Here is a 13,587-nt window from a genome sequence, read left to right on the forward strand (position 1 = left end):
AGCTATTTTTTTTTTCCTTTTAAGTAGTCTTGAATGTCCACAAGAAAGTACTGTTCAAGCCATCCCTTAAAGAGAGGAGGATCCATCCAGGTTTTTCTGTTTGCTTGCCAGTACACTGGAAACTTGGCTCATTTATTTTCCCTGAGAGGGTTTGGGCACAGTTTTCTATAGAGCAGCAAGCGTTTCACTATGAGGTCACCTGAAGTACTGGCAAAAAAAATGGAAATGTCAGCCTCTCTGATTTTGCTGACCTCAGCATCAGTGGGCCCTTGCTCCTCAGAAGTATTCAAAAGTTTTGAAAGCTTGACTGACATTCTCAATAGCACTAAAGATTTCTGCAGGCATGTAATCTCCTTCTTCAACCACTTCCTGAAGTTATGGTTAATACAACACGAGAGCTACAGGAACTAGTGGTTTCTTCTCTGGCACAACTGTCAAATAAAACCCAGTCTCCACGTCATGGTGCACATTATATTCCTCAAACCATCCCTTACTCCCAGCAAATTTTTTTTTCTGGATTCATTTCAGTGTCTAAAAAACATGTCTTTGAAAACTCCTCTTGCATGGTCACAGATCCCTTTAATGGAATGTGGTTCATTATTCTTTGGTTTATCTTCAATCCAGAGGTTTAACTTCATTTCCATATTTTCCATCCTTGGGTCATGAAGAACAAAGCATCTTTTAAGTTATGTAGGTGTACAAGAGGCAGTACTGGCCCTACTAATAGTTTCAGCTTTCTTTATGGTATGAATTGCAGATTAACACTATATAAGTGACCTACAAAGCTATTTATTTTACCTAGAAGAAGTAGATTGAAAATGTCTTGTTTCTCTTCTAAAGACATCACCCTTCTTGCCCTTCTGACAACTTTCTATGGTGTCATTGCCCTTGTACTTGCTTCATATCTGTAGAAGCCATGTTTCAGCTTTATGCTAATTAATGCAACCTGGAAGTTACTTACTAGAGATTTCATACCCCTGCATGTCTCAAAGCATTAGCATATGATATTTAAGCACCAAATGGTATTATAAACACCAGAAGGATAATTTATAATATATTGGTATGCTACTTAGTACACATGGGGCTGACTATCTAGGGGACAACAGGTAGAAGAATGAGAATGGAAGCTAATGACTCAGAAATGTCTTCCCACCTACGATATAGTCAGAGAGACAATATTGTGGCAACGTAGACTGATTCCCATATACTGAATTCAAAATCTTCAGTTACCAAAAAGTTATACAGAAGTAAATCCACCTATACCCAAATTTCCAAAAAGAACAACTTACAGTTAGGGAGGGATTATTGTAAATTCTACTCTATATTATCAGAAAGAAAGTCATTGTTGATATATTCAAGACAGTACTGTTGCTATGATTACCCTTGGCTTAACACTATGAATGAATTTTATGTGAAAGACAAATATAGTGTAAATGTATTTTCTGTCAGCCCACAGTAAATCAATCAAACATTATTCTCTGACAAAATGCAACCTCTGAAGATGTAGATGAAAAGGTCAGGCAGGCCCTGAATAGTCAATGCTCAAGAAACAACTACTTAAGAAAGAAAGTGAAAATGAAAGAATAAACTAGCCCCTTTTCAATGCCCGGCCACTGATACTTTACTTTTATCCCCTCCTCCTGGGAAGATAGAGCGAAGCCTGGCTTTCTTATTCTTCTCTTCAGGGGCCATGGGAAGTGGTTTGGAGCTGTGGTTGAGTGCTGAAGAATCCCGGTTGTTACTATTCATCCTCAGTGGGGGAGCTGGGGGTTTCTCTTCATTATCCAGACCGTCAGACATTTTCTGTTACAACCAATTTCACAGCTCCTAAAGAAAAGGAGGGAAAAGACAGGAGTTGAGGGAGAAGAGGTCTAAAAAAAACCTGGTAAATACGGGGATTCTAACATTGGTCTCATGTTTTCTGAGGTTTTTTGTGGATCGTTTTTAGGGGTTTCTTTTCTGGAGGAAAGGAAGTTACCTCCCAAAAACCCTGATGCAATTTTCAAAAAAGGAAAGTGAAGGCAGTAATTAATGGCTTTTCAAATGTTATAAAAACACATAAGTCCCTTTGCTTTCCCCACATTGAAACTCTATTTTTTGTTCCCCACTCACAGTGTTTTAATGAACAATTTACAATCTTACTTTAAAATTCTATATTGATGATTGTTAAGGGTCAGGTGATCAACTTCCTCAGAGTTTGGAATTGACATAGGTCTGGCTGTTGATTTTTAATGGCCCATAACAATGACTTGTTAGCTGCTTTAACATCGAGATGTCCTTGGTATTTATTTCTTACATGTGTGTACCTCATTTACAAAATGCACTCCCCTGCTTTTATGGTAATTAACTGAGAAACCATCCCATAGATCTGGAAGTTTCAGCAGAGTTGGAATGTGCTGTTAGGGTAAATGTATATGATGTTCCATATTCTCCCAAGCAGGCAGAAGATGAAGGTGGCAAATGTCAGAGGGCCAGTTCCCGAGGAGACACCATAACCTTACGCCCTGCCACATTTTATGTCCTGGAAGAAGGAACAAGGGAGGTGACAGAAGCAGCTAGCTGTAAGATCCAGTCTGGGTTTTAGGAGCTCATTTGCTCTTAATTTCATTACTCTTTAGTATCTTGTGTCTCTGTCTGAGTGTATTCAGTTTTCATTCCAGGAGGATTTATTACCCAGGAGGATAAAGTAAACTGGAAAAGCATGGATTCCCCAAGGAAATGTTTGTCTCCAGGTGTTTTCCTACTCTAATTCAAGTCCTTCCATAAGGTCCTCACCCCAGCACAAGTCAAGTACTAATAGTACATTCCAAATGAATCCCCAATTTGATTTCAAGGAAAATCAAATCCCTTTAAAACTGCATCTCTGTAAATTTATCAAGTATTCCCTGGTACTAATTTAGGAACATAACAACTCTCCAAACATGACTTAGCATATCACTTTGTTCCAACAACATTTACTATGAACAAACCCAAGAACAACAAAAACAAAGCAGGGGTCTAATCATTAACTTTGTGTTGTGCTGAAAACTTATCTATCAATCCTTTCTAGCCATTCAGTGATTATAATGTATTTATTACGCTCAGTAATGCACTCTAAGTTACATCACGTTATGTAGAGAAGTTTAAAAAATTTATTTTGTTCTAAATTCTCTCAAACATATACAGTCTGGAATTACTCAAGAATAGGTTATTATCAATTAATAGATTCACTGTCTGCACAGGTGATTGACAACTAACAATTAGCTTAATCTTGATTTAAACAGGAGATCTCTTTGTTTTGCTTAACTGTCATGCCTTGCATTATCTTAATGAATTAAGACCAATTATTTTTTCAGTAATCACAATAGTGAAAATATTAAGTAATAAATGGTTTTTCACCATCACCAAAAATTTCATAAACCTCACATTTTCCTATTTAGGTCAAACTAAAGAACAAAGTACAATGAAAAAGTAATTATGATGTCAAGGATAAAGTATATTCATAGATACTACTGGTACTAGCATAAATATTTTAATTAGAATATGAGACCAGTGCTAATGTGTCTGCATTATCTTTTGCATTTTATTTTTGGTCCTTCTAAATTCACAGTTTCTCTAGAATTGAAATGAATTTGAGACTGACTTCACTAGTGGCATTATTCTGCACTGGACAGGTTCATGGTTTCAATTTAGTCATAGAGAAAATTTGCCACCAGAAACAAGGCATTAGTTTTCTCCTTAACATTTCTGTGTTCAAAAACTATGAGCAAATATGAAATGATTACTACATAAATATGTATACAGATATACAAAATCTAGCTTGGTAAAAATAATGAAATTTGAAAGTTATTGCAGAGAAACTGAATATTTTAAAATAGAAATACCCAGAAGACAAACTTCCAAAAAGAGTGTCTCACAGGGAGAGAGAGCCACCATTTTCTGGATGATATATATTTTCTGATGACATATTTAACTTGAGATGACAGAAGTCAGGGAAATGGGCCACACGACCTCTTTAAAATTATATACGAAGCTGATCTTGCACGATAAGACAAGTAAGAGTCTGGGCCAGCCAGGGTTTCAGCACAACTACAGAATTTAAAATACTATGCTCCTTTGTTCTTGATAAATAGGTGTGGCTGACAACACAGTGGCCTTTTTTGTTTCTAATTACTCCATCTGTCCAGAGACAAGTAGATGCCCTGCTTCTTTTCAGGCTGCCTGACTACCCTGACCTTATTTGACTCAAGTATAGGGTAGGTTGGGAAGAAAGGAATACTTGCGATCTAAAACTCCAACTAAACTCTTCTATATTGAACTAAAAATCCTTGACCAAAAATTCAATAACACATTTGCCATGGTCAGTATGACAGACATTCTGCAAAGGACTCAGCTTATGTGGCATACATTCCTATTGCCCACCAAAGTGGAAGTGTTTCAATGTCAGTCAACTCATCAGAGCATCATAAGAGGAGCTGGAATACACCTTTTACAAAGATGGAAGTGAAACTGAGGAACCTATGTCCACTTCCACACTAGGAACTTAATAAAGCATGAACCAATCAATAATCTGTTTTCAGAAAACCAAATCAATATCTGTTTTCCTGGACAGTTCAGATATGCTTTTGTTTTAATTATCTTGATATCACTTTGATTCTTTACTAACCATTACAAGGCACAATCAATCATCCTCTGCTAATGATTCCAGATAATTCTGACTTGGTGTTGAAAGAATAGTACATGAGGTTCTTGGTATTTTAACTCATCTTCAAATCATGTGCCTCTAAGTACATTTTTAGAAGACCAATGGAGAAAGGGTAGGGATCTGCAAGGAATCTTTGCAGTTAAAGTATTTGTTTCACAAGTGGGAGGTATCTCCTACTATTCCACAAACATATTAAAAAAGGGATTTTATTATGTTGTGTTTATAAACAATGCCAATCTACTTAGCCATGTGTTCCCCTGAGACAGCTTTCTATAAAGGATACTATTAATGGATTGCTGGTTCAATCTGACTATGATGTCATTATTTCCAAGATCTTGAGACTATTTTATTTGGGGCGGCCGTAGGCTCTATTTCAAGAATTGTACAAAAGCACCATTATTCTCCAGGAACCCAATAAAAAAACTATTTTATCTTTAAAGTTCAACTGTTGTTGTTCATTTCTATAACAGGACAGAAACTTGTAAGTGAGTAGCACATTAGATATAGCCACAGGCTTTTCATTTTACTTTTAAAGGTTGGCACTTAGCATTGTGGAGCTGACTTTAATGGATAACCAGCAACAGTTTGTACCTGTTCACAAATTGATTTCATACTTGACTACTAGGTTTTTCAGAGACAATTCAAATTGCTTTTGTGTATGGGGTATATTTTTTTATTCAACCCTTAGGACTTAATGTAGTTTAGCAATGCTCTGTAATTACACTTGCAATTCATCAGCAATAAGACATAAGCCCCTTGTTTCATGATAAGCAAGGAACCTAAATATCCTTTTTTCTTCAGAGTACTAGGAGAGATTACCTCTCTCTTTCCCTTTGTCTTTCTCTCTCCCTTTCTGTCCACTCCCCACACAAGTTTGAAGGCATGTACATACAGGGGTACACATGAACACATACAGAGGGTCCTTCATTAACCCGCCTTGACACAGAGCTTTACTGCAAAGGATTTTAGAGAAAAAAAGCTATTACCAAGGTGCACGGCAACTATAAATTAAATGATTATAAATTATAAACAATTGTCATTAGTCTCTTATTCCTCCAAAATGCATTATCTTAACGAATGAAGTGCCAAAATTGGACACTCAGAGAATGCTAGGTAGGTGAAAAAAAGAAAGCCACCAACTTGTGAAGATCCAGAAGTCAAGGGGAAAAATAGGTAATCAACTATACTCTAGCTAATGTGACCAAAATTCACACTATGGCCTATGTGTTGGTTTGAATACAACCAAAAATGCCAATTGTGTCCATTGACTACAAGCACCCTACCCAAGTATGTGAAGGATGAGAATCCAGAAATACTAGTTGTACAGCTTGCAGGACCATCTATTAAGCCATGAGCAATTGAAATAAATATTTTTTATCAGATCACATACCGTCAGATAAATAGAAACAACTATATATCTGTATTATTGTCTACTTTCAAAATAGACATAACTATTTATTTTCATATTTTCCCAATGAAAAATTAACACTGCCCTCATTTTAAAAACAAAAGCCCAGGTTAGTACATGTACAGTCATGATCTAACAAACCCAGAGGTAAATCTCCAAAACCACCAGCCACACAAGGCTATTATCACAAATCTGAGTACACCAAGGTTGTTTTATGCCCTTTTCATAGCAAAGGAGAGGATCAAACACAGGACTGAGCTGCTGACTAAGGGAAATTTCCAGCATCTGAAGATTTCTAGTGATTTTTCAGACCTTAATGCCTATAACATGCTAAAATGCCAAAGCAGGCATTTACGGGGAAAAGAATGAACCAGATCTGGGTCTCCTAGCAACTCTGAACCCACACTACCATTCCCAAACTAGGTGGAAAAGGGACAGCCCAATCACTAACTATAGCCAACTGAATGGGCCCGAATCCATTTTTATCATCTTTTCTCAAATTGCACAGCCATTATCCAAATCACTCCCCTCATGAGATCATAAGTTCCTTGAGGGTAAGAGCCCCTCAGTCATAAATATACACTTTTATACTACTAATACAATCTCTTGTTCCCAATAGACATTAAATACATGTATTAAGTAACGAAATGGAACTCTATGCATTCTATGTATTTGTTACAGCTCTAAGTTTTTCATAAAGTTGCATAAGCCTATAGACCTAATTGTAGCAGGTCAGAGACAAGAAAGCATATTTGGAAATATCAGCACTAGTCTAACTGCCAAGTAGTTGGGCATTATTTCAAAGTCAGCTTCCATCTGATTACCAACACCTCATTTTAAAACATACGACTTTGTAATGTCCAAAGGGCTTCCATGTCTTGCTCTTCTTTGAACCTGACATCAATACTGTGAAGAAGAAAGTATCATCTCCATTTCTTACATGAGGAATTTACAAGCATTGAGTTTAAGTACTTGCCAAAGGTCACAACTGAAAAAACTGAGAACAGTATCCAATCCCTCAGCTCCTGAACTGGTCAATTCCCTTCCCAGTACATCAATACAATGCATATCCAAGTAAATCCACAAATGCACACAGACTCTTCATATGTATATCTTTATCTTTATCCTCCTAAAATATTAATACAACTGGTCTACCCTTTTCATTTCAACCCAATTCATGCTGGTACTTACTTATTCCAAATGGCTTTTCCCATTCACACAAGGCCAGGTAATTTACTGACAAAACTCCAACAGGTTTCGTTGACCAGTTGTACCAATTCTTAGATGGCCTGGTTTTGGAGCTTGCCTCTTCTGGGGCACTCAACAAGGGAACTCTGCTATCAGAGACAGGGGTGTGCTGTTTCAGAGAGCCTCACTAGGGAGATACCATTACAGTGTGTAATGGAGGGAAGCCAATTCTAAGATCATTTGATCAGAAGGAGCTGAGCTACTTGTTAGGCAGGAGATCTGCAAAAGCAGCCGGACAAGCTAGAGAGGCACTAGCTCTTTTTACAGCTGCCTAGTTTCAATCTTAGATCATGTAAGAGATAGCTCACGCTGACATACATACAAGCACACTCACACAGCATACATTCATGTTCTCTCTCATACAAACAAGCAAATGAGGTCAGTTCTGCTGTAATGTTGTTTTTTGCTAATATTTTTATGAGTAACTTCCATTGTTTTCAGCAGGAACTTGACATTAATTGAGTCCAAGAAGCCAGCATATGATAGTTGCAGATTTCATGGACAGGTTGCAAATAAGGAAGTTAATAGGTATAGTCCAACATCCAGACTCCATATACTGCATATAAGGAACAAATCATTCTTTTTCTTTTTAAAAATATAGTTCTTTTTAGAATGACTTCTTAAGCTCCTAGATATATGCAGTACCATACTTTATTATTCGTTGTGTATGCTGCATGAGCTAATGCCCAGAAAATGCTAATGATTATCTGACATATACTTATATTGGCAAACTGATGCATTATTATAGGTTTCAGCTTTCTATTTCCAATAATGATGCTTCCAAAAAGAGTAAATAAGATCCATAAAGAATAGAGGTAGAAATATTTCAAGCATTAAAAAACCAAAAGTAATTACCCTAAAAGATGCCTCAAAGAAATTGGTGGAAAAAAAGAAAAAGGAAGCAAAACCTAGTAAGAAAACATTTCCTAGTTCTCCAAGAACATAACATCATTGGAAGCATTTAGATGGAACAACTTAGATACAGACTAACATTCCAAGCAAGCAGGATATGGCAAACTTGTGTCTTGCGTCTCCGGAGGTCTCACTGCTATCTGTTACTATGCATGGATAATAATTATACCCTTTATTGATCCACACCAGTGAAATATCAACAAATGCCCTCAAACTTAAGCTCAGAAATTCAATTCCTGAATTTCCTAGAGATTTCTGCATACCATAGAGGTTCCTGAATGTTGCTTTTCAACCTGTGTGTTATGGCTCATCATCTTAGGTCCTTGCTCTACTCCCAATTTCCCTGTACTCAAGTCAGCTTTCTACAGGGAAGGTGCCCATTTCACATCTGAAGAGAAGAGCTACCTGGGGCAATGGAGATTTGTTATTATTTCTAAACTAGGAACTCAGATCAATTTAGCAAATTCACAGTTCACTAAAAACGTGACTTCTTGCTAGAACTGGAAGTTAAAGAATTTGAACTCGTATAAAATGCAGCAACTCTTCCTCAAGTTTTTGCCCCTTGACCTAAGTTTACATGCCCATATTTTAAAAGAGCTGAGCATGCATTTCAACATTTGAGAGCTATGTTTACGAAGAGGAAATAACATCTATTAAAAACAGGCTTTCCTAAAATACTGAAGGAAGAACGGAACACGACAAGACTTACTTTCTATCCATCCCACTTCACAATGGTAGGGGATAAACGTTCAGCTGACAAGGGCCTTACTTGTTGGAATTCCTCATCTTTGAGTCCACCAGACAAATGTTTTGCATTACAGAAAACTCACATGAGAATTTGAAAAAAGATAATACACCCAAAGCAGTCTCTTTAGAAATTAAAAGCCTGATCTGAAGGACAAACTCATGATTGAGTATGTTGATTTTCCCATGGCCTTTCTGTGCACAGCTTACACAAGCTCATAATTTGCAAGTGGCTGAATGCTTATTACTTTACTACCTGGTTGCAGCTGCTGCTGTCCACCTATAGAATATATGGCTCATCATTAGTTCATGCTAGAGTAGATGTCTACCCCAGCACAAGATCAGCTTTACTTCTCTAGTGTTTATACACATACAAAGCAAAGACTGCTATGTGCCTAAGTCTTTCTGTGGACCTGGGAAGCCCCCAAGCTGAGATCACAGGGCCCAGCCCTCACCACAAAGGAAGGAAGATAGGGTATTTTGGGAGGAAAACTGCATATAAAACAGATCAGGGCTTGGTACAAGAAGCTGTAATCAGCAGGCCTGAGGGTAAATTGGTCAGTAGTTCTTGAGTCATTCCTGTGGAGACTGTACTGTAGCCTGGAGTACATTCTGACAAAAGCACTGGGCAGAGAGAAAGGGGAAGAAACTCAGGTGTTCATAATAAATGTGTATACCTCTGTATCAAATGATGCCCATCTTAGAGTGTTCTTTCTTCTTCAAGATTGAGCCTGATAAATCCCCTATGTCATAGTACTCCCAATTATGCCAGTCAATCACCAGCTGGTTTCGTGGCCTTCAGCAGATCACCTAGGCATGCCCTATACTCTTCTGCACAGCTTAATAATAAAGGTCTATAGGTCACACAGCTTCATAATGAGAGGAAAAGAAAAGATCTTACGTCAGCCCAACATTCCTTTTTACAGGAAAATATACCAACTAATGCTTTCTCCTTGTTGATTTGTTTGACTTTCATTTCAAAAAATCCTGAGCTCCAAGCAGAGAGGTATCACTCTGAGGTGTCAGATAGTAACTCCAAGAACATATTATTGAGGCCCTTTAAATAACCCACCTGTGCAAGAATTCACTTACTCAAACCACAAATATTTACCAGTGCCTATGTGCTAGGCATCATACTAAGTAATGGATGTAAGCAGATAAATAAGTGCCTAGCTCTGAATGAGGTTATAGGCTCCAGCAGTGAGTTTCATTCCTGGCCACACATTATATGTATAAAATGTATGTCATATACAGACAAAAATAGAACTACAAAACAAGTAAGGATAAGTGCATTGCAAAATATGAAGTAAAATTTAAAAAAGAGGAGCTATAGCACTTCAGAAGAGGGCAAGACTCTCTTCACCTTATTCCTTTATTAGAAATCATACTACCACGCACAAGGAATGTGTTTGATATTGTTCCAGGGAACACAGCTGCCTGGCCTTACATCCCCCAACCACCAACATTCATATGTACCAGGTATTATGTCAGGTATAGGGAGCTTATAAAGAGAGATGAATAAAGACAAATCTCTATCTTCAAAGAGCTTCTAGTCTAGTGAGGAAGGCAGATATGCATATATACAATAAGAATACAGTGTGATATAATCTAGGTAGGCACAAGATGCTTTGAAGGGACAGAGCAGGAAGGATAGCTAATATTCCCAGAGGGGTCAGAGGATATAGCACTTGAGCAGGGTATGGAAGCATGAGCAGGAATTCAGTAGGATTTGAAAGGTAGGAAGCACTAGGTTGGTGTGAAGTATTGTTATTCAACAGTATATTTCAACCAATGAATTCTTTAAGCATGCTAGATTAGGTTTCTTAGCCTTGGGCCCCTGTTTCTGCTGGACTGAATGATACTGGTACTATGTAAAAGAATAGACCTCAAAACTCTGGAAGAAAATAATATGTGTAAGGCTTAAAAGTATTTTTAGAACTGTATCCATATATAAACAGAAGAGATCTCTTTGGGGAAATTTATTAGACACATAACACTCAGAAAAAGAAACCTACCTACCATGTTACATTTAAGAACTAAGTTGCATCTTGTTAGGCAGACTTAATTTGGGGGGTTGATTTTTATTTAGTAGGTTTTTTATAAACCCAAAATAATTGTTTCTGACAGGAAGAATGACTAATCTTAGCTCTACTTCTGGATTTTTCTGTAGTCCTGAGAAAATCATTAAATCTTCATAAATTTATTCATCATTTACATAGTATTTATTATGTGCAAACGTAGGCATTGGATACTTTGAAAGGACCATGGAAGAAGGGTAGCTAATGCTTCCTGGAGGGGTCAGAGGATATGGCACTTGTGCAGGGTATTAAAAGAAAGTAGGAGTTCACCAGGTTCTAGGGTGAGAGATGAACAAAGTTGCTCCTGCCCTTGAAGAGACTTAAAATGTAATAGATGTCAGCCATGATATCTCAGTGCAAAGATGAGAAAAGTTTGCTATGGGAGGACAGAGAGAGAGACTCCCAACAGCCTGAAGGAGGAGGCTTCACAGGGGAAGTACACTTGAGTTGAATTAGGAAGAACAATTAACCACACCATTTTTCAGGTCAAGCAACAAGGTGTATTAAGGAGACTGGGGACAAAAAAGAGGAATGGAAAAAATAAGATCCATAGAGACAAATTAAGAAGGGTTTAATATGCCTTTCTACAAGGGTTGGACTCCTCTTGTGTATATGAAGAGGTTTCAAGTAGTGAGATAGCATGATTAACTTTGTATTTCAGAACTATTACTCAGGTGACAATGTAGCAGATATCTAAGGTTGAAGACTTGGGAAAGGTTTTTCCTATGGAGTCAGATGTTACAGGTAGCAACATGGAAATCATTTTGAAAACTGACAACACTAAGGTAATTGGTCAGAAGAGAGGAAGCACATGCAGCATGGGAATTGGAAGACATGAGAAGAGAGATGTCAAGAGAGGTCTCTACAGTGGACATTGGCTAAAAATGGTAGAGATGCTAGGCTTGATATGATTAACTGTTCTCAGGACCCGAAATGGAAATCAGGGTAGAAATATATTTCTATGCCAAGAGGCCCAGAGGAGTATGGGAGGCCTAGTGGTTTTTGTAGGCTTTAGTTTACATTTGGGATTCCAAATAGAACTATGCCTTGGTTTCCATATTTGTGAAATGAAAATAACCAAATACCTTAGAATGGGGATGAAAAACAACTATTGAAGTTAGTGTGCTGATAACAAATATGAATGTTGGAAGACCCTTGTATTAGCAACCATTAGACCACTTGTAATAATTGCACTCTAAAGAGAATAAGAACAAATTATTCTAATATTTTTGGCCAATACAACAGCATTATAATAAGTTGTGACAAGTATCATGCTGGGGTCACCACCTGAGACCTCAATCATGTCGGAGTCACCACCTGAGATGTCGCTTACCACCTGCAGAGGTCTGTCCTGCAGACCCTGACTCAATGACAGATGAATAAATACACTCGCACGCACTAGTCTGAGTGGGCTAGGGATGGTCGTTGGCTGCTTTAAGAAGATGACTGCAGCTAACCTACCCTCACTCCCTGTAACTGCTCACATTTATTCAGGGTAGATTTAACAACAGAGGTTCTAAGTCAACATGCTTGTGGATAATTAACATGGTTAAAATAGTGGTCTTACGAATGATAAAAGCTTTAGGTTCCAGGGGCCCAGAGTAAACACCATTAATGGGTAATTCCCCTTTGACTTCCCCCAGAGGGCCATCCAGCACAAAGTTTACACGAACAAACAAATTAGAGTAAAGACAAAGGAATGTGGGGTAAACAGACTTAACTGCGGAAGCTTTCATTTTCCCTATATTTTACCCTATGCTAACATAATGAACTGGCTGCCTTCGGCCTGTTCCAATAAAACCTTTCAGCCTTACAAAAGATTTGAGACTATAACCTTCTATCCTTCCCTAATACTTCACTAATATTTTGCCAGCCACCCTAAGTGAATTCCAACAATAAATTTTCTATAAAATTCATCTAAATTTTTATCCAGACTAACAGCAAACATAATAATTCTACCAAGACTACACTACGCAAAGATGAGAGGATAAAACCGATGACACAACAGAAATATCAGTGAGAATTTAACTAGCACTATCTAGTGGGAAGCAATATCTAAGCATCTATCTTTGAGAAGCATAAACTACATATCAAGTAATTAAAAAACCCAAAAACATCAATTCACATGTGGTGGAAAAACTGTATCTCTAGTTATATCTATTCCTCACAATAGAGAGAGAGCACTATTAAGACAAATACAATTGTAGCAGTGGTTCTAACACATTCATTTAGTATTATGAAACTGTTCAATGGAGAGATGGACATGTGGGATGAAGATATTAAATTTGGAGGCTATCAGCATGGGAATATGCACAATTGCTCAGGAAGACTATAGAATGAGAAAGAGGATCAGACCAGATCTCTGTGGAACATGAACATCTAGGGATTGGAAGAGGAAGAACGACTAATGAGCCCTAAGAAAGATGGTCAAAGAGGTGGGAGAACTGATATGTTGTCACAGAAACCAAGAGAGGAGTGCTTCAAGATGAATGTTTGGCTATGACGAAAATGTT

General features: G+C 37.6%; 1 protein-coding gene across 9 annotated transcripts in view; it reads right to left on the reverse strand.

Annotated features, from left to right (window-relative positions):
• The window catches only part of PAK3 (p21 (RAC1) activated kinase 3), a 293,095-nt gene that overhangs the window by 103,272 nt on the left and 176,236 nt on the right, over positions 1-13,587 (reverse strand). For all 9 annotated transcript variants that reach the window (XM_012451750.3, XM_012451746.3, XM_064361702.1 and 6 more), the window contains one exon: positions 1,626-1,827. In XM_012451750.3, the coding sequence (XP_012307173.1) occupies positions 1,626-1,800 (175 nt within the window). In that variant the 5' untranslated portion in view covers positions 1,801-1,827. The remainder of the gene's footprint in view (positions 1-1,625; positions 1,828-13,587) is intronic.

Source organism: Aotus nancymaae, unplaced genomic scaffold (assembly GCF_030222135.1).
Source record: "Aotus nancymaae isolate 86718 unplaced genomic scaffold, 86718_ANA_hifiasm-v0.15.2.pri h1tg000004l, whole genome shotgun sequence".
Taxonomy (NCBI): domain Eukaryota; kingdom Metazoa; phylum Chordata; class Mammalia; order Primates; family Aotidae; genus Aotus; species Aotus nancymaae.